Source organism: Leptonotus elevatus, chromosome 3 (assembly GCF_054856555.1).
Source record: "Leptonotus elevatus isolate MCC_2025b chromosome 3, RoL_Lele_1.0, whole genome shotgun sequence".
Lineage (NCBI taxonomy): Eukaryota > Metazoa > Chordata > Actinopteri > Syngnathiformes > Syngnathidae > Leptonotus > Leptonotus elevatus.
In genome coordinates this window covers 27,139,572-27,162,231 of record NC_141241.1, presented here as the reverse complement: position 1 = coordinate 27,162,231, position 22,660 = coordinate 27,139,572, and the positions used below count along the sequence as shown (strand labels likewise).

General features: G+C 42.8%; 1 protein-coding gene across 6 annotated transcripts in view; it reads left to right on the top strand.

Moving 5' to 3' along the window:
- LOC147178070 (multiple epidermal growth factor-like domains protein 11) overlaps positions 1-22,660 on the top strand; it is a 112,615-nt gene that overhangs the window by 61,639 nt on the left and 28,316 nt on the right. For 5 of the 6 annotated variants that reach the window (XM_086072179.1, XM_086072177.1, XM_086072176.1 and 2 more), the window contains 6 exons: positions 11,629-11,875; positions 13,091-13,211; positions 13,296-13,432; positions 17,056-17,268; positions 17,884-18,058; positions 21,471-21,591. In XM_086072179.1, the coding sequence (XP_085928305.1) occupies positions 11,629-11,875; positions 13,091-13,211; positions 13,296-13,432; positions 17,056-17,268; positions 17,884-18,058; positions 21,471-21,591 (1,014 nt within the window). Of the gene's footprint in view, positions 1-10,646; positions 10,694-11,628; positions 11,880-13,090; positions 13,212-13,295; positions 13,433-17,055; positions 17,269-17,883; positions 18,059-21,470; positions 21,592-22,660 lie in introns of those variants that run through there. The other variant, XM_086072181.1, reaches the window with a different exon arrangement.

Below are 22,660 nucleotides of genomic sequence, written 5' to 3'. Positions count from 1 at the left end.
ACCTACTTTAACTCTGAAAATGTTAAAATGACATTTTAGGATTTAAAATTCTCAAAACTGGAACCCTCCCCTCCGTGAGTCATTACCTTATCGTGGTGAAGGGGTTTGCGTGTCCCAATGATCCTATGGGCTATGTTGTCTGGGGCTTTATGCCCCTGGCAGAGTCACCCATGGCAAACAGGTCGTAGGTGAGGGACCAGACAAAACATGGCTCACTGAGCTCTTATGACGAGTACAAATATTGGATCGTGGTTTCCCTTGCCCGGACCCAGGTCACCGGGGGCCCTTCTGGAACCAGGCCTGGAGGTGGGGCTCGAAGGCGAGCGTCCGGTGGCCGGGCCTTCACCCATGGGGCCCAGCTGGGCATAGCCTGAAAAGACAACATGGGTCCCCTCCTCCTATGGACACCAGCGGTAAGGGATGCTGTCAAGCTAAAGAAGGAGTCCTATTGGGCCTTTTAGGCTTGTCGGACTCCCAAGGCAGCTGACCGGTTCCGGCTGGCCAAGCGGAATGCGGCTTCGGTGGCCACTGAGGCAAAAACTCGGACATGGGAGGAGTTTCGGTGAGAAAATTCTGTTCTACCATCCGGCGTCTCAGGAGAGGAAAGCAGTGCACCATTAACACTGTGTATAGTGGAGATGGGGTGCTGCTGACCTTGACTCGGGACGTCGTGAGTCGGTTGGGAGAATACTTCGAAATCCTCCTCAATTCCACCGACACGTCTTCTTTTGAAGAAGCAGAATCTGGGGACTCTGAGGTCCTATCTCTGGGGTCGAAGTCACTGAGGTGGTTGGAAAGCTCCTCGGTGGCAGGGCCCGGGGGTGGATGAGATCCGCCCGAAATCCTAAAGGCTCTGGCTGTCATGGTTGACACGCCTCTACAACATCGCGTGGATATGGGGGGCAGTGCCTCTAGATTGGGATATCGTGGTAGTGGTCCCCCTTTTTAAGAAAGGGGACCGGAGGGTGTGTTCCAACTATAGAGGGATCACACACCTCAGCCTCCCTTATAAGGTCTATTCAGGGGTGCTGAAGAGGAGGGTCTGTCGGGAAGTCGAATCTGGGATTCAGGAGGAACAGTGTGGTTTTCGTCCCGGCCATGGAACAGTGGACCAGCTCTACACCCTTGTCAGGGTCCTTGAGGGTGCATGGGAGTTCGCCCAACCAATCTCTGTTTTGTAGATTTAAAGAAGGCATTTGACCATGTCCCTCTGGGAGCCCTGTGGGGGGTGCTTCGGGAGTATGGGGTACCGAGCCTCTTGATACAGACTGTTCAGTCCCTGTACGTTCTATGTCAGAGTTTGGTCTGCATTGCCGGCAGTAAGTCGTTGTTTACAGTGAGGTTTGGACTCCGCCAGGGCTGCCCTTTATCACTGATTCTGTTCACAACTTTTATGGACAGAATTTCTAGGCGCAGCATTGGTGTTGAGTGGGTCCAGTTTGGTGGCCTCAGCATTGCATCATTGCTTTTTGCAGATGTTGTGGTGCTGTTGGCTTCATCAATCTGTGATCTCCAACTCTCACTGGAGCGGTTCGCAGCCGAGTGTGAAGCAGTTTTGATGATGATCAACACCTCCAAATCCGAGACCATGGTCCTTATTCAGAAAAGGGTGGCGTGCCCTCCCCGGGTCGGGGATGAGATCCTGCCCCAAGTGGAGGAGTTCAAGTATCTTGGCGTCTTGTTCACGAGTGAGGGCAGGATGAAGAGGGAGATCGACAGGCGGTACGGTGCAGCGTCTGCAGTGATGCAGACTCTGTATCGGTCCATTGTGGTGAAAAAGGAGCTGAGTCTTAAGGCGAAGCTCTCGATTTACCGGTCGATCTACGAACCTAACCTCACCTATTGTCACGAGCTGTGGGTTGTGACCGAAAGAACAAGATCCTGGATACAAGCGGCTGAAATGAGTTTCCTCCGCAGCGTGTCCGGGCTCTCCCTAAGAGATAGGGTGAGAAACTCGGTTATCCAGGAGGGACTCGGAGTAGAGCCGCTGCTCCTCCGCGTTGAGAGGAGCCAGTTGAGGTGGCTCGGGCATCTGGTTCGGATGCCTCCTGGACGCCTCACTGGAGAGGTGTTCTGGGCATGTCCCGGGGACGACCCAGGACACGCTGGAGCGACTACGTCTCTCGGCTGGCCTGGGAACGTCTTGGGATCCCGCTGAAGGAGCTGGTTAAAGTGGCTGGAGAGAGGGAAGTCTGGGCTTCCCTGCTAAAGCTGCTTCCCCCGCGACCCGACCTCAGATAAGCGGCAGAAGATGGATGGATGTGTCCGACATCCTTCTGGACACTTGCAATATGAATGAACATACTAGAGCATGTCAGTGAGTGTTTTTGGAGCAATACAAGCACGATATCTTCCAGATCAAGGCAAAAGGGTCTACAGTATGCAGTGCAAGGTTTTATACATAATATTGAAATACGCAGAAAACCGTTGTTTACTCTGAAGTAACAAAAAATGCTACGTGAAAGATGAAAACAAAACAAGTTCAAAGTGCCTCTTATGATGCTATGTTCACTGTGTAAATTGATGAAACAACGTCAAAGAGCTCCCAGTATGTGACCCAGCGTAAACTACCTACTAGGAAGTCAAGTTACCCAGCTAACATTAACAACAATTAACGATCAAGCTAAACTTAGCGAGTTATGTTTGACGTAGAGATTCGTAAAAATACACGGACTGAGCACAGACTGAAGCAAGTTTATATTCGTCAAAGATGGTCTTTCTCAGTCCGCGTACAGTATTTTTATGAGGCATTGCGTTATAAAGAACTCGCCAAAAATGATCAACACTCGCCGATTTCTGTGATGACTGGCTGATGATAATGATATCCTTATAATATACAATATTAAAAAATCAAGTATAACTTAAATGTTCAGTTTTGTGGATGATCTTGCCCCTCGGGCAAAAGTGAATTTGACAACAGAGCTAAAAGCTAGCTTCTAGCTGCTAGTTAGCAATATGGCTTTAGCCTAGCCTATATGTGATGGGCTCTTTCCTTGGAGCAAACGTAGGAATGCTTGTTTATCTTGGAAAAATTTAGCTGAGGATGAGGCCGCCACCACTGTTGAATCCATTGAAGACACCGCTCCAGTTTTGGAAAGAATAGGACTTTACCTGACAAACTCTTGGGATATCTTGTCCAATATACACAATTCATGGGTATGTCGCTTCACCATTTTGCTTGTTGGAGGTCCACAGCTTGTTGGAGCTTTTTTTGGTATGGTTTTCTTGCAGCTGACAGAGGTTTTTGTGGATTGATTTTACAATGGATTTCAATGGAGTGGATACAAGCTTCATGGATCTTGGCCGTTTGGGGGCATGGTTTAGGCGTGGTTTTCTAAAGGTCAATTGACTTGCCTTTAGTTTCCTACCCATTCTCGAGACTTGAAACCATTTGCGCATGGCTGTCATGTATCGTTGCATCCATTGCTGCCACATTGCACCACTGAAGGAGGTCTGGGAGGGGAGCGTCCAGCATCTAATAGGTCCAGACATTGTAAGGAGTCCAGTGGAGCCTTACAAACTACGAAGCATTATACTGTATATGTTTATATATGCATATAAAAAAAATCTATCTTTTTTTCCCCAAGTACTTGCTAGATTGGATTATTTCATTCTCAGGCCTCACATGCAGGGGCACCAAAAGGGAGTAAAAAGTAATCATGATTCTTTGGGCCCATGTCGAACAGGGACCCTGGAAAAATAGCATGTTCATTTTGCAGCATGGGCCCAAACTCCAAAGTTGGTATAGTTTTTTTGTTTGTTTTTTACTGGACTCCAAATCCCTGGCCTGCTCTCATGTAAGTCTCCACCCTCAAGCCAGGTTCTGCAGAAGGTCATAATCAGAATTTATAAAATTAAAAAAAACAATCCCTGCATGCTCTTCAAATTCATCTCAGGGCACACTGATAACGTTTTTTTGCTTAGCATTTTCCTGAAAGAAAAACAACTCAACCAAAGGACAGCCACCTGATAATGGCTAATGAATGGTTTGACATTTGCATAATTTCTCCGTGTCAGGAAATAGTTGTGCACTAAAACCTTTTTGTTACAAATAACTGTAAAGAGGAGACAGACGAGAACTTCAATTTCTCTGGATTTTTTAAAGCTAAATTTGCCAATAAATCGCAGCACAAGTGTGTGCTCAAAAAATCGATACGGAATATATTGTTGTCTTTACAATATCGATACAGAAGCCTCAAGAATCGATACTGCACATTCATTCATAAAGTTTCCCCGTGTGGCTCTGAAAGCTACTCCTTGCTATGCAGTGCACACATATTTCGTCCAGGCATATCGCTGGCAGGAAACCGAAAGCGCTACTAACATTAGACGAAGAAAGCATTTTTGCCATCCAGCACAATAAAAATATAATATGGTTATACATAAGACTGTTTCCATTAAAATGGATATAAAGTAATGCAAAATATCGGCAGAGGTGGGCATTCCGTAATTATTGACAGACTGTCCGTCAGTCCATCACTGACGGACGCCCATTTTGCTGACGAATGACGAGACACTTTTTTTTTTTAATGACACAGTCATGAAGTGAAGTGACTAAGCACAGACGGAAGTGGGTTTTTGTCCGTGAGTGTAATCGTCACTAACCAGATCAAATAACGGATGTCTCAGTGACAGATGCTCTCCTACCCTCCCTCCCGTCGAAGAAAAAATTCTAATGGGCAGCAAAGTTACTTCAACCACTGATACTGTCATGATCTGTGTTTTTGTTAAGATAGAATTTAGTTTTGTTGCATGTTACGTCTTGCTCATTGTTTTTTTTGTATGTTTCCTCCTGTGCTCATCAACCTGATCTCTTGTGTCTACCAATCAGCTCCCTCAGCACCTTGTGTCCAGGTGTTCCTTGTTGTTTTGCCAGTTTGCTTGTACTGTATTTAGTTCCTTGGTTTCTATCAGTCCTTGTGGATTCATTGTGTTTGTTGATTCTGTTCCTGTTTGTTGCTACATCCCAAGTCATGTCATTGTGAGTTTAAGCGTAGTGTCTGTTGGTTACTTTGAATCTTGTTTTGATTTATTTATTTATTTATTTTACCTTTTCAAAAACAAAACAAACAAAAACAAAAAACTTATTGAATGATAAATGTAACTCATTATGAATTTGATACCTGCAACAAATTCCAAAAAATGCTGTGACAGGAGCATGTTTACCACTGTGTTTAATCACCTTTCCTTTGAACAATAAGCATTTGGGAACCGAGGACACTAATGGTTGAAGCATTGTAGGTGGAATTATTTGCCATTATTGTTTGATATACAATTACAGTTTGCTCAACAGTCTAGGGTCCCAGTTGTTGTATTTTGTGCTTCATAATGTGATACAGATTTTTAATGGGAGACAGGTCTGGACTGCTGGCAGGCCAAGTCTGGTACTCACACTTTTTCACTACGAAGTTATGCTGTTGGAACACGTGCAGACTGTGGCTTGACAGTTGGCACAGTTGCTGACTTTTGAGTTTTGCACACAACATCCATGATTTCAAAAAACAGTATGAAATGTGGACTCGTCAGACCACTCCACACTTTTCCACATTGTGTCAGTCCATCTCAGATGAGATCCACACACCCATCATAAATCATCTCTACGTATGAGATTATCACTGATTGCAAGTTTGATTTTACTTGCGCACAGTCACTTCAAGCGCAATGAAGAGGTTTTGTTTGTTTGTTTGTTTTTACTGAGCAATAGCGAAATCACAGTGAGCTTTTCACACAGTTAATCACTGAGATTTGCAAGGGGTGCAAATTACGGACACAAACCCCAATGATTAACAGGTCATGTTTGTAGCCAATAAAAAAATCATTTCACATTTATTGCCACCCTATTTGACTGCACATGCCAGAAGCCACCACTGCTCTGAAGTATTTTAGGCAAAGACTGACTCCACCACTGACTAACTGAAATGTATTCCTTACTGAGTAAGACCTTGTCAAAGAGTATTATTCTGTTCCTAATTTACTGAAAAAAAGAAAGAAAGAAAAAACCTTCTGCTTAGTGCCAGCAAGCTACTCTTGATCAAAGTCATTAGTCATTTGATTTGGACTCTTTGCTGCTGAATAATTGAGGCTTTGAGAGGATAAAATATTTAATGATGCTGGCTCATGAGTTAAGAGTAATAAAGAGAATTCCTCTCTCTGAGAGCAAGACAAGATGACGGGGGGTGAGGGTGGGGTGGGTGGTTGGAGGACATGATGTGTAAAAAAAATGGGAGGAGATACAGAGTAGGATGAAGAGGGAATGATGCTACTTTTTTCGTAGTCTGCTCTGAGCTCTGTCCAAACATTCAATATAATACGTACAAATCTGCTCATCCCTCTTTGGTTTGTTTCAGCACAGTTCCATGAGAGCTTTGCTTTGGCTAAGGCACTTGGCACATACATTAGCTGTATATAACCTGCTCTCAAAGATGCAGGATTCATTAAGACCAAAGAAAAGCCAATAAACAAGTGTTGCACATTTAAATGTTTTCACTCAAATCGATGTAGATGTTGACATACTGGGTACCCGTTAATCGCCTCCTCCCTTTTTTTGTTTGTTTTGTTAATCCACTGAGGTTAGGCGTAAATTGAACTGAGTGGATATAAGTACTCATAATTTATTATCGAAAGTTATGTATGTAACTATGGTTCTATGAGTCCCAAATGCCCACCAGGTGGCGGTGCTGAAACAGCACGGAAAATCCCCCACGCGCACGCGTCACTCGAGAAAGAATTTATAAAGGATATGTCCATTGTTCCGGCTGACGTGACCCTCATGTATAAAGGAGGAGCGTAGCCGGAAACGTGTCTCTCAGAACCTTCTCGCGCAAACCAACACGAGGGTCCTGAGTGGCAAGCAAGGCTGGCGGTCGTTCGGGACTCATAGAACCGTAGTTACATACGTAACTTTCGTTCTATTTCGTCCCTCCCCACCGGCAGGTGGCGGTGCTGAAACAGCACGGAACGCCGAATACCAGCAATGTCACAAAGACCCGGGAAAGTGTACCTCACAGAGGGGCCTCCGCAGGACCTCAAACCACATCCAGTGGATGAGGAGAGGTGACATCCAAACTGTAGATTCTGGAGAACATGCAAGGAGACGACCAGGAAGCAGCCGCACAAACGTCCTCCAAGGACACTCCTTTAAGCGGCCCATGACGTAGACACACTCCTGGTGGAGTGACTGCACACACCAGGAGGAGGGGTACGACCAGAGACCCGGTACGACGTGAGAGGCGTTGCTTTGACACAGCAGCCCCTTTATTCGGGCCGTTGTAAACCACAAAAAGCTGGGTGGATGCACGGAAACATGCCGTAGCATCCAAATAAGAACGGAGCGCCCTCACAGGACAACAAAAACCCGGGAACGCCCCTTATCTTAAACTGATTGGAGGAATTCCAGCACAGTGAGAATAGGGCACGTCACGGGATCCCTCCCGCAATTTGCACACCACTCCGTAAACAGCTTCCACAGTAGATCCAACCGACTGGGCAGGATCCACGGTTCGGAGGAGCAGAGACTGCGTAGGAGAGGGAACCAAGTCTGGGCTGGCCAAAGAGGGGCCAAGAGCAATAAAGAGTAACCCTCCAGAAGGACCCTCTGAAGGGTCAGATAAATGAGGGGGAGAGGTGGGAAGGCATACAGAAGGCCCCTTGGCCAGGGGTGTGCCAGAGCATCCTGTCCTAGTGGGCTGCTCCGTTCCCTCAGGGAAAACCAGAGGAGACAGTGAGTGGACTCTTCGGAGGCAAAAAGATCTACCGTCGCCTTTCCAAAGCGATTCCAAATGGCGTTGACCACCTCCGGGTGGAGACGCCAATCCCCCTGAGGTGGACGATGGCGGGAAAGGGAGTCCACCGACTGATTGACAATGCCCGGGAGAAACATGGCCCTCAATCTGGCAAGACTGGGGTCGGCCCATCTGAGAAGCCTTCGTGAGGCCCGTAACAACTGGGTGGATCTCGTCCCGCCCTGATTGATGTGATACACAGTGGACGGGTTGTCCAAACGTACCAGGACATGGCACCCTGCCACGAAGGGCAGAAAATGGATGTGGGCCAGATGCACCGCCCGCAGCTCCAGCACATTGATGTGCTGCGACCTGTCCCCTGCAGACCACCGGCCTTGAGCCGTTCTGTGTTACCAAACAGCACCCCAGCCACTCAGGCTGGCATTGGTGGTAACAACTTTGTGACATGCGGGTACCACCCCCAACGGGACTCCTGCTGACAGAACAGCCCAGTGACCCCAAGGTGCGAGAGCACGCATGAACCGACTAGACACTCGGAGACGCCTCCGATGGTCCAATAGCGGGTTGAGCCGGAAGCGGAGTAGCCACTGTTGCAATGGACGCAGCAATAGCAGACCCAGTGGCACAAGTGAAAGTGTACGTTAACTTGCCCAGTAGACTCAGAAAAAGGACATAAGGTAGCACCCCATTGGCATGGAACAGAGAGACGAGGCATAGCTCATTGTCGAGCCTCTGTGGGAATGGTCGAGCAGCCATGGAGGCGGTGTCCAATGACACTCTGATAAACAGAGTCCGCTGAGAGGGAACAAAAGAGGACTTCTCCAGGTTGACCTTGAGTCCAAGTCGTGACACATGCTGAAGAAGCGTGGACGTGTCTCGGATTGCCTGGCCCCTGGACGGTGTGCATATCAGCCAGTCGTCCAAGTAGGGGAGCACCCTCGAATGCAGGGAAGCAAGTGCTGCCTTCACTACACGTGTGAACACTCTGGGAGAGAGTGACAGTCCGAATGGGAGTACTCTGAACTGCCAGTGGCGACCCTTGTAGGCAAAGCGGAGACATTTCCTGTGCTGATGAGCAATAGGGACGTGGAAGTAAGCGTCCTTCAAATTGATTGACGTGAACCATTCCCCTCGGGCTATCGTGCTCAACACGGCTGACGTAGTCAGCATGCGGAAGGGCAACACCTTGGGGTAACAGTTGAGACCTCTCAGATCCAAGATGGGCTGTAATCCGCCTGTCTTTTTTGGTATGAGGAAGTAGGGGGAGTAGAATCCCCCTGGATAGCCAAGGGATCCACTGCTTCGATAGCGGACTTGGCGAGGAGGGTCGCTAGTTCTTGTTTTAGAGCCAGCGCCATTTCCAGGTCGCTGATGACAGTCTCTCTCACTGCCGTCTCCTCGGGCTCAATCCCAGGCCCTCCCGGATTTAGGGGTACGGGAGGGACGTGGCGTGGTGTGTGAAGCACGGGGCTGACCACGCCCTCGGCCAGAGGGATTAACGTCACGGAAGTCCGTGACATGTCCCTGCGAGGGACGACGAGGCCCGTATCCTCCTGTAGGCCGAAAGGACTGCACATTACGTGACAGAGGGGCGGCCGGGAGAGCAGCTCCGCTAGAGTTTGACGGAGCATAGGGCCTGGCAAGGTGAGCAAATTTACGTCATCAGCACGCACTGTGCGCTCCAGCCGGCCCGTCGCTGCAGAAACGAACACATGACCCGGTACCACAGGGAGGTGACGCAGTTCCTTCCGGGACGGCTCACGCAAGGGAGATTGAGCCAACCAGACCTGACGGCGCGCTTGGATGAGCAAAGACATACTACGGCTATGCTCCCTCGAAAGGAGCGATGAATCCCTCTGTGCCATGTTACAGAACGATGTAGCCTCATCTACTTCGTTGTCTCTCAAAGCTGCGGAGAGAGCAAGTAGGAGATGCGCCTGTACGTTGGCCAAGCGTGCTACCACCGTCGCCGCGTTGTACGTTTTAATAACCAGTTCGTCCATCAAGCGCCACTGAGGGCTAGGGCACCTCACAGCCTCCCTAAGGGCTTCCTCCAGGGAGACGATAAGTGGGACCACAGAATAGTCAACATTAGGCATACGGTCCAAACCAATAGGATTAAGACACCGCATGTTTGACAGAGCATGGCTGTCCGCCGGGAGCCGAGGAGTTACACTAGAGTTGTACCAGCAGAAATGAAGGTCTGTCAAAAAAAGACGAGATTCCGGGATCCAAAAAGCCTCGTTGAGTAGACCATCGGAGAGAGGCCACACTCAGTCTGAGGCTGAGAAAAAACAGACATGTCCAACTTTAAACATTGGAAAGCACTAAGCATAACAGTATGCACCAAATCCGCTCATGCTGAAAAACGGTCAGATGGAGGAGAAGACGGGGCAGTGGACACAGAGTCCATTCCCGAATATGGCTCAGAATCCCGTATGGAGACGTCATCCTCAGAGATGTCGTCCACTTGGGAGGGCAATTGGAGTGTTGCATCCGGCATGTCCAACTCTGCATCGGGCAACGCCACTGCAGCGGCCTGAGAAGCATAAGGGTTTTGATTACCCAACTGAGTCTGTATTGCCATCACACTCGCCTGCAACTGGCGACTCTTTCAATCCGATAATCATGGGCAGCAGGAGAAGCAGGATCTGCCTTTTGCCCGACTCCGTCGGCGATGACCACCCCTGGGCAGCCGCTGCATCCTGGTGAGGCGCAACAACAGTAGCGTTCGCCGGAGTGTGGACCGTCGCAGCAGCGGTCGCAACTGCGTTACAGTCAAGACAGCAGTCAGTGCGTCCCTCTCCGGGCCAGAAGGAGCCACCACATTGCTTACAGCGAGCGCCGTCGTCCATAGCAGCCGGCAATCGACGCGCAAGTCAACAGGCTGCTATCTTCGTGTGGGAGAGGAGGCGGAAAACCGACGAATCCATAAGTGCTCACGGTAACACGTAAGTGAACGTTTGTGTCGTCATAAAGTAGTAGACGTCATAAAGCCATCAACCACCATCAAGACGTTTGGCAACCCACAAACAGAGCCGCATAGGCTGAGAGGCAATACAAGTTAGAAAAAGATACGCATAACCATATCACACTAGCGAGTTTTAAAACAAGCCAAGCAACCGTAGGCAAGACAGTCGCTGACTCCCACCATAAGTACTCACGAACTTGAAGCCTCAGTCAGCGATGAGGAGCGGAGCCATGCAAAGATGGAAGGGGAGCTCCAACGTTTGTACATATAATTAAAAAGTGAAAAAACACGATCACAGGCCACCAGCGACGGATACGGAGACGAAGAACAGCGGTAAACACCGCCGCGAGTGACAGAGCGAGAAGATTCAAAGAGACACGTTGCCGGCTACGCTCCTCCTTTATACATGAGGGTCACGTCAGCCGGAACAATGGACATGTCCTTTATGAATTATTTCTCGAGTGATGCGTGCGCGTGGGGGATTTTCCATGCTGTTTCAGCACCGCTACCTGGCGGTCAGGAGGAACGAAATAGAACTTCTATACATATGCATTGTTAAACACCAACTATCGGTTATCAATCACGATTAGCATTAGCATGCCAGCGTTGACCATTTAAGGTAAACAAACACTAACCACCGTTTAGTTCACACCTACATCATTATGTCTACATTACACATGTAATAGTGTCTTAAAAGTCACATACAGACAATGCTCAACACATTATTCTATGACTGTTAGCAATTGCGATTAGCATTAGTGCGCTAGCGATTACACATTAATTATTCTCAATGTGGAGGTTTTGATTTATTTTTCAACCTCAGTGACTCCTTGATATCTCAGATAACATAAACAATTGATGAATGTTCAGTAATAAACCACATGTTGACTCCCCCACTTCTCTCTCTTTGTCTAGCCTGTGAAAGTGACTTCTGGGGTCCCCACTGCACTAATCGCTGTCAGTGTCACAACGGGGCCAAATGTAACCCAATCACAGGAGCCTGCGTCTGCACAGATGGCTACCAGGGCTGGCGTTGCGAGGAGCCGTGTGAGCCCACATTCTACGGCAAGGACTGTCTGCTTGAGTGCCAATGCCTAAATGGTGCAACATGCCACCATGAAAGTGGCGAGTGCCTCTGTGCACCTGGATACACTGGGGCCTTGTAGGTAGCTCCTCATTGTTGTTAATGCCTAACTGGATTGATATATATATATTCCATTCTGCCGAAAAAGCGATTTTCACAACTGTGTAACAAAATTGTAGCTTTCCAGTTTATATGTACCCAATGTTTTGAATAATGGCGTTTAAATAACGCCATCCTTTTTTCATAAACTGATTAATCTAACAAATCTAACTATTTGAAACGCTGTTATCATTAATGTACGTTAAATGCTTTACGTTACAATCGATTTATTAGTTTCAACGCCCGAAATAAGCTTACAGTAGGTTGCACAGTCGTGCGCGCTTTTACAGAAGGCTTGCTCCGAGTCCATTTATAAAAATGTCATTTGCACACAGTTAAAGGCACTGTTGTTGCCGCACCTCGTCACAATAAAGGTGTCTTGACAGCTGGAATGCATAGTGACTTTTATTTTGTAGGTGCTGCGGGAAGCGTGTCACGACATGTCTTCCTTCACAATGAACATGTTAGCATTATTAGAGTCACGTCCTTAGCCTGAAAATAACTTGGGGTTCATTTGACAAGTCTGACGTTGGTCACAATAACCATGTTAGAAAGCTGGCGAAAAAAAGGCCGCCATGAGGAGCGATTTACTGACAATTCTGTTCCATCAAGAACCATTACGGGACTTCACAACTCCACAAGCACCATAACATCGCTAAAGAAAAGATAAGTCATAGCAACACATTCGTGAAACACTCGCCTAGTAGTGTAATTGATCAATTAACCGTCTTTGCAAGGACTGTCTACAAATTACATATATTAGGATGACATATGTGCCACAAATCACCACATATCCAGTATTTTTATTTATTTAATTATTTATTTATTTATTTATTTTTGGCATTGATAGAACATATTATGATATCGGTCAGTATGGAGTGTGACTCAAATATTCAACAAAATCAATGAAAACACCCTTTATAGCGTGGGCATAATTTGAATTCCTTGTATTAAAAAAATATTATAATAATAATAAAACATTTAAAAAATACAAATTTTTTGATATAAAACTTTATATAAAAAAGTACTGAAAATAGTTACATTACCTGGTAACAAGTTACTTTTATTATAAAATACTTACTCAGTTACTTTTTTGAGCAAGTAATGAGTAACTATAACTTATTACTTTTATAAAGTAACGTTCCCATCACTGTATGTAATTGACTAAAATGTAGCAATGTTGTTTTGGCCCAGTTGCGAGGACCCTTGTCCGCCAGGGAAGCATGGCCCCCTTTGTGAGCAGCGCTGTCCATGCCAGAATGGCGGAACGTGCCATCATGTGACTGGGGCGTGTTCCTGTCCTGCTGGTTGGGTGGTATGATGAACTTTGCATCCTTTGTTTTAAACAAAGAGGTAGAATGTCTAACCAGTGTAAGGTCTTGTCATCCTCCTTTCTAAGGGTCCCGTGTGCGCACAGCCGTGTCACTTTGGCTCATTTGGCATCAATTGCTCCCTGGAGTGCACGTGTCGTAATGGAGGCCTGTGTGACCACATCAGCGGCCAGTGCCAGTGCACTGCTGGCTACATTGGAGAAAGGTAGTGAACATTAATGGACAAAAAGAGTATGTTCAAAGAAGATGTAACATTTATTACAAATTACTTTGGGGAATAACATTAGTCCAAGTAGAAATAGTGGATCAAAGTGTAATTAGTATTTCCTTTGCTTTCAAATAACACCTTCAAGATTATTTTTGTGAACTTTGGCTTATCATGAAAGCGTTTTGCGGGTTCCCATTTTAAAAGTTAGTTCCAAAATATCTAACACATTCCACTTTTCCCACGGTATGAAATGTACTGTTTTTTGCTGAATACATAACTTGAAAGCAGTTAATGGGATTGTGTTTGTCATACACCTGTTATAGATTAATTAATTGCATTTCTTTATTGAGTGCAGCTTTACGTAGGTTGAATATTAACCCTTCAGCAGACAATCATTACTCAATGAAATATGTATACTGACACATTAATATGCACTGTATAGGTGCTGTTTTTAAACATTGCTAGGATAGAATAATAATCAGATGTAATAACCTTTAGTTAATTTATTGTATTTATACATGATAATTTTTAGTCCATTTATACAGTAATGAAGTTTGAGATGATTTCATAAAATGGCCTGAAAGTGGAAGTTACATTCCCAGTGCAGTACTCAGATTTCACTCGCATTCCCAAGGGTCACATTTGCATGCAGTCTCCAGATTGCTGTCATATGATGCAATATACAGTATTAACCAGAATTGTAATTCTGAATTCATATATTTGTTAATTGAGAAAAGCATTCCCATTGTTGTAATATTGTACATTGTTGTAATATTGTAGAGTATAGCTCATATATTTATTTTATGAGCCATTAGATGTTTTTGTGTACAGTTTTTTCATCATCTCCAAAACAATAACTGGAAAAGATAGTCTGAAGCATCACGTCTCTCTTTGTTGTCCTAGCCGTTTTTTAATTTCATTTTTGTTCTCTGCCCACCGTTACTCTCAATTGGACCAAATTACATCCATTTATTTCAGGCCAGGACAGGTAAATTAACCTACACGGAATAATACCTTGAGCAAGTTCTCTTCCACCCTGCCCACATTGTAATGAAATTAGCAAAGATAAGAGTCTCAAGTATGTCAACGTGATTTGAATATGATACCGAACAGACATCCTCGCTAATACAATTTAATTGAGTGATTTGTCTACTTCTCGGTGGCTTCAGGTAGCAGACGTTTGGAGTATGTGGAGATGTTAGCCTAATTTGGCTTGCAATTAGCATAAACAATGTTCTATTAGGAGGTAACGCATTGGATCTTTAAGATAAATGCAGCGGAATCTGATTTTGAGAAAGATTGCTGAAGACCCTTTCAGTGCAAACAGACTCATGCGTCAACACTACATTTTAGAAGTTACTCACAAGAAATCTGATCAGCAACCTGTTGTGTCTAGTCTTAAACAAAATGCATAATTTCTTGTAGTTTTCTGCATTTTTTCTGTATTTGTTTGTATCATATCAAAACAACATTTTACAGTGTAGGTTATGCAATACAGAATTGGGCTAAATGTTTTGGGATTGCTTAGGTTTACTCGTTATAGTCATGATTTGGTTGAAAGCGTCATTTTCAATTTAATACAAATCGCTTTTACATTCATTTTTCACAAATAAAAAAGTTACATCCAAGTAACTTTTTATTTTGGAATAAACTAATTAAAGCCAATTTTATTACTTTACCCCAAATCAAATTTCTGATTCAGTATGTACACATTTTGTGGGGTTCAACCTGAAATGGTTGCCGGACAATTGTAGGGCACACATAGATGAACAAACATACACATCAAGTGACAACTTAGTGTTCAACTAACCAACCATGCATGTTTTTGAGATGTGGGAGCAAACTGGAGTACCTTGAGAATGCCCACGCAGGGACCTGTAGAACATGGAAGCGCCACTTTGGGAAGGCTAGATTTGAACCCTGGACTGCCAAATTGTAAAGCAGGCGTGCTTAGCAGTGGGCCACCGGCTGAGTTTTGTGTTTAAAGCAAAGACATATTTGCAATCAAATAACAAAATGCCAGTAAACTGTCCCTAAAAGATCTTGTTTATTGTGAGTATTTTGCAAACTTGTGCAATATTTTGTAGAATTACATGAGTCTTAATTTACAATCCTTGTTTTTGTTTTTTGTTTTGTCTAACTAGTGGGGGCACACACAACAATTTTTTTGCAGATTAAAAAAAAAGGTTTTTCATTTAACTCCCCTAAAATTTGATATTTTTAACTAATACATATGAGAATTCAAGACATGATTTTATTTCGATATAATATCAATAAGAAAAACTTTTATTAATGTTTACAGTTCTAGCTTCTTTTAATTAAATAAACTTTAAAAATATATATATAAAAATACAAACTTTTTATAGGGACAGTTTGTTTTCTATTTTTAATGGCAGTTTGTTATTTGACTGCAAATATGTTGTTGTTTTTTATTATTTCAATTAGCTTAAAGTTAGCAGGCTTGGTGGCCCACTGCTAAGCACATCTGCCTCACAGTTCAGCAGTCCAGGGTTCAAATACAGCCTGCATCCTTCATGTGTGGAGCTTCCATGTTCTCCCTGTGCCTAGTACATGCGTTAATTGAACACTAAATTGTCCCTTGATGTGGTTGTGTATATTTGTTCATCTACGTATGCCCTACAATTGTCTGGCAACTCAGGTTGTACCCTGCACATTTTATTCACACTGAAATTCGATTTGGGGTAAATTAATAAAATTGCTTCCAAAGTAAAAAGTTACTTGGGTATAACTTTTTCATTTGTTTAAAAAAACTTTTTTTTATTTGATTTATATTAAATTGAAAATGATTCTTTCAACCAAATTATGAATATAACGAGAAAAACTTTTTTTTTTTAAATAGCTGTAACAAAATACAGCATTTTTTTGTTTTTGTTTAGTCCAATGAATCATCTTTTTTCAGCGAGCCCGCGGGCATGTGGCCTTCGACCACACACACACTCTGAGTGTCCCTTGATTAATTTTCAAAGAAAAAAATAGTTCCCAGAACACTTTTTTCAGTGCATTTAGTGTTTGTGTGTGAGAAATGGATTTGTCTTATTTGATCCACGTAATTGAAGCCATTCACTGTCACGAGTTCACTCATGCTCATTCCCATTCAGACAGTCTCTTTTCAAGCTCCGACCTTGGGCGCTGTTAAGAGTGTTAGCATACTATGTGTCCTTTTTGCCTTAGAACTATTTGAATGTGCTTCATTGTACATTTCATGTGGGCAAGCAGGAACCGGATACATTCGGATGAAACCTTCATCCTCCTCGTGAAATACAATTCAAAGTTAGATTAGCGTCATATTTCATTTTCAACTAAATGCCAAGGGGAGCTTGTATTTTCCTCATTTTTATGTCATGTCAATACAGTTTTCCTTTGTACTTACCACTATCAAGTACTGGAGCTCCTTAATGAATCCATGTAGTGCACTTAGTATGCTGCAATGGTTGTCTTAAAGGGCTCTATAAATAAAGTTAAGTTGAGGAGTTATTTAACTGTACTCTGATAGTGTGTGTTCAACAATTGGTTGTATAAGTGTTATTGTCATAAAGTATTATTTTTTTGACTTTACTTGAAGATTTTGTGAAACAGTGCCCTACTTCATCTGATAATAGGTGCCAGGATGAATGTCCAGTCGGCACTTATGGGCCACAGTGTGCCCACAAATGTGACTGCCAGAACGGGGCCAAATGCTACCACATCAACGGGGCCTGCCTTTGCAACGAGGGCTTCAAGGGTCCAAGCTGCCAGGACCGCTTCTGTCCAGCTGGAATATATGGACTCCTCTGTGACCAGGACTGCCCCTGCAAAATTGCAAACACACTCAGGTGATCAAAAAGTTGAAGCATCCTAATATTCTTTATACTGTACGTGTGGTTAGTAAGCTTTTTATATGCAGCAGCTGATTTAATTTTTATGCAACTTTGTTCCAGGAGTGTTAAAAAATCTGAATTGTAAACGTAGCCCAAACTGTAGCGATTACATCTAATATGTTATGATGAATAGCAAGTCAGCTTAATTCAACAGTTTCTGCGGATAATAGGAAAGACATTATGGCAAGAAAAAAAAGGGAATTCGATGAACAAGGTGACAATGCCTGTGTGGAACTTTTTACATCAGTATGCAGTATCAGGAGTAACTTGTTCAAGGACACTGACAGTACTGAAGAGAGCCAAACATTTTACTAACTGACTTATGATGACCAAAACAACTTCCACCACCAAATTGCATAGAAAAGAAAAAGTACCTAATGACTCCAGGCCCTGTCCTGAACCAAAATCTTTCAATTTAGGGATTACTAATATGTTATAACAGGAAACATGCGAAAAATGTATCCCACAAAGATCAAAGTTATTACCTGATTATAGTTCTTATTTCCTAGTTAAATGTCTACAGTTGTCATTGTATATTTATTTCCTTCCTTCTAATGTTCTTGCTTCTAGCTGTCACCCTTTGTCAGGTGAATGCGCATGCGCAGCGGGATGGACTGGACTATTCTGCAACGAGACGTGTCCAGCAGGTTACTACGGGGAAGGCTGTAAAGAAGTGTGTGCCTGTGCTAATGGCGCCGACTGTGACGGCATCAATGGAATGTGCATGTGTGCTCCAGGGTATATAGTAAGTTCACAATTCATACTACAGATGTTAAAGGGATATGTGACTCATATAATATTTTTGTCCAGAATGAATGTGGTAACTTCATAAACATTTTTTTGTCCAATTAACTTTAAAAACTAATTTTTCCACTTGCTTTCGACTAATGATGACATCACCTGTGCTGAGGAAGTTGGTAACGACCAATCAGGGCTCACCTGTTTTCTGGGTTTGGTCAACAAACTGAGCCACGATTGGTCGTTACCTACTTCCTCAGCACAGGTGATGTCATCTTCAGTCGACAGCAAGTGTGAAACTTAGTATTTTAGGGTATTAATTGTGCATGAAAAATAATGAAGTTACCAAATTCATTCTAGACAAATTATTAACTTTTTGCTCCAGAAAATGGCTCAATGAGTCAAGTATCCCTTTAAGTTTAAAATAAATACATTAATCAGGAGTCGCTTTATGTCGTTATATCACTTACTGCTATTATTCTATTGCTAGCGAATGCTAAAAGTATAGACATTCAATGTATAGCCACTATGCAGCACCAGTCAAACATTTGGATATTAGCATGTAATATCATGAGAAACAAACATTTGACCAATACTGTAAATTATGAGACAATTTAACCCAATTATTTATTAACTTGCTCTGCTAACTACTGTGCTCTCTCATCGTATTTATTTCAAATCTAATTTCATTTCACATTAACACTTAAAAACATTTTCGAGTCTTCAATTAACCCTAAATGCATAATTTGGAGATGTTAGAGTAAACTGGAGTACCAAGTGAGAGCTTAGTGTTAAACCCGGAGTTGATATGAATAATATGAATAAATAAATATGACATGTTATTCGTTTGTTAATAGATTAAGAAAGGGTATAAACCAGGGTATATTTATCATATCTGAGTTTATATTCATGCTATGCCAGAGATATAGAGTGCAGGTCTTGTTTGTTGAAATTTACTTCCACATATTTGTCCACTTGTCCACCATTTTCACTTACAACTGTTTGCAGTATTTTCAAAGAAATGTATTGTTTAATAATTTCCATTAACAGGAGAATATTTGTGTTCTCACAACTTCTCAGGCTCCAAAATACTGTAAGAAAATGGTCACTTAACTTGCCCTTTCCTCTTATAACAAACAATGACATGATCCAAATGAATCTTCTGTGCACTATGTCCCTCGAGGTGCTCTGTGTTGTTGTCGCATGCTAGACTAGCAACATGGAACTGCAGTGAGTGCTTTTTTTGCGTACTCGGCAGGACAACAAGCAAGTTCCCAGTGGGTGCTGGAATCCACTCGGTCCGCTCTTTGTCAGCTGTTCTGCTTTTTGATGAAGTGGGAAGGGGGTGCCCAGTTTTGTTGTGTGCTCATTTTTGTCATCACCATTTTTTCATTTTTAAAAATTGTTGTTTTTATTAGGGGTGTCAGGTGATTAAAATGTTCAATTGTAATTAATTGCATGATTCCAATAGTTAATTCACGATTAATCACAAATTTGACATCTGTTCTAAATGTACAATAAAATATTTTTTTCCAAGTTTTCATACTCTTGTTAACATAAAAATTGAAAAAATGTTACACTAATAGAAATATGGCTGCATTTTTTTAGGCATTGCTACAGTAATTTCTTAATAATTCATAAAATTTAGTTCAAATTAAAAAGATATACTGTACTGTAAAAAACGATTTTCATTTTTTTGCCACTACATGGCATAATTGCATTTGTAAGATGTTGGTGACAGATCCTTTCATATTAAGCGGTATCTAATCTTTAACATGAAGTAACTTGTGAAATTGTAAAATACAACCTGACTTCAGTCTCCACAAATATATGCATTATTATTAAATTTATTACTCCTAAATTTTTACATGGATGCATCTGCTGCACTGCGTCTGGAATTTCACCAGTACAGGCTTTCCAAATACAGAGTGGTCATTAATCATGTGTTAAAAAAGATATATAGTGGCGTTAAAGGATTCTTAAATTAACAAAAATTAACGCACCAATTTTGAGACCCCTAGTTTTTATGTGACGTAATCAAAGTCTTCTGCTAGTCTTGGCAAGACGTATCTTGGCTATCAGTGGTGGTCGCTGCCTATAGTTGTTTGCTTTGAAGTGTGGGACACTTCATCACTAACTATTCTTGTTCACCACACTCCAACCTTCAAAATACATTTCATATACCTGAGCAGTTCTTTTTTGTTGTTGTTGCAAATCTGTGCCTATCATTGAATACAGTACAGCAGTACACCTCGGTATTGAACCCTGCATAGAGTTTACATGTTCTTCCATGCTCAAAAGCAGCTTCATACAGGTACTCTTGCATCCTCCCACATTGCAAAAACCTGTATGTTTGTTACAGTGTACCATGTGATTGACTGCTGGTCAGTCCAGAGTGAAGTCCTTCTCTCACCCAATGTCAGATGGGATCGCTTTCAGTTTCTCTGTGACCATGAGAAGTACAGGTGCTTGTCAAAAAATTTGAATACCCTCAAAAAGTTGAATAATTTCCGTAATTCCATTCAAAAAGTCAAACTTTCATAGATTCAAGATTTAGGGCCCACAACTCAAGTGATTTCAAGTATTTATTTGTTTATTTTTACATTACTTGGGCTTCCAGTGCATAAAACCCATGAAAACAAGTTGTCAAAAATTTTGAATAAAGTGAATAAATTACCATGCATACTTCCCAGTCTTTTGCATAGGCAAATAAAAGATGGATGGATGGATGGTATTTTCAAAACGATATGTTTGATGCTTGCTGTCAGCTCTTTGTTTTTGGGTCTGGTGGTCCTCATTTTCCTCTTGTTAGTACTGTATTAAAATAGTACAATCAAGTACAATCAAGAGAAAAATGAGGGCCACCAGACCCAAAAACAAAGGGCTGACAGCAAGAATCAATAAAGTCTGGGCTTCCAGGACCCCCAGGCAATGCCACGGGGTATCGAGGCAGTGATTAAGGCAAAGGGAATCGAACCATTGAACTATTGAAGATTGACATATCGTTTTGAAAATACCATCCATCCATCCATCCATTCATCCATCTTTTATTTTCCCATCATACTGGGAAGTATGCATGATGATTTCTTCACATTAATTCAATTTATTGACATCCTGTTTTAGTGGGTTTTATGAGCTGGAAGCCCAAATAATGTAAAATAATTTACATTAATTTAATAATAATAATAATTTAAATCACTTGAGTTGTGGGCCCTAAATCTGTAATCAATGAAAGTTTGACTTTTTGAATGGAATTATGGAATGTATTCAACTTTTCCAGGATAGTAAAAAATTTTGACGAGCACCTGTATAAATGATACAAAATGAATACATCAATGACTGTATCCTGTTGCGTAAGCATCCCCATATTTGCACTCTCTTGTTGATTTCCATTTTTGTATGTTGCTTTTTTTTACTAGGGTGAGGACTGCTCTATTATCTGTCCTGCTGGCTTGTATGGAACCAACTGCACGTCGTCATGTTTCTGTCACAATGAGATATCGTGCTCATATGTCGATGGCTCGTGCATCTGCAGAGAAGGTTGTTAGCCTGTTTGTGCTCATTCTTGTCCCTTCTTTACATGTTGATGCTAACCAGAGGGTAAACTACTGTACCAAAGTATATATTTTCATGGGACAACACTGAAGAAATGACACTTTGACACAATGAAAAGTGGTCAGTGTGCAGCTTACTGTAAATGTATTGTTCCCTCAAAATCACTCAAAATACAGCCATTAATAGCTAAACCCCTGGCAACAAAAGTGAGTACACCCCTAGGTGAAAATTCCCAAAATGTCAATATTTTGTGTGACCACCATTATGTTCCAGCACTACTTTAACTCTCTTGGGTATAGAGTTGAGCAGAACTTCACAGGTTGCCACTGGAGTTGGCAGATATTTCAGACCTTATGCTCCTCCACCATCTGGTTTAGGATGACCCAGAGATGTTCAATAGGGTTTAGGTCTAGAGACATGCTTGGCCAGTCCACCACCTTTACTCTCAGCCTCTTTAGCAAGGCAAGTGGTCATCTTGGAGGTGTGTCTGGGGTTATTATCATGTTGGAATACTGTTCCGTGGTCCAGATTCTGAATAGAAAAAATCAGTGCTCTGCTGGAGTATGTTACAGTACAAGTTGGCATTCATGGTTCCATCAATGAACTGCAACTCCACAGTGCCCCAAATCATGACACTCCCACCACCATTCATAACTGTTAGCAAGACACACTTGACACTATCTGAACAAAACAGGATTATCTTGGTCTCATCAGACCACAGGACATGGTCCAGTAGTCCATGTCCTTAGTCTAAAAATAGTTTATTTTGCATTATCTTTACAAGAGACTCCCTTCTGCAACGACAGCCATGCAAACCAATTGGATACAGTGTGTGACATATGGTCTACACTCTATATCAAATTGGTTTCTGATAGGCGGGCCCCCTGCTCCTTCAACCTCTGCAGTAATGCTGAATGTGACACTGAGCATGTGCACTCAACTTCTTTGGCCGACAATGATGAGGCCTGTTCTGCGTGGAACCTTTCTTGTTGGACCGCTGGGTGGTCTTGGCCACGGTGCTAAGTTTCAGGGTTTTGGCAATCTTCTTACAGCC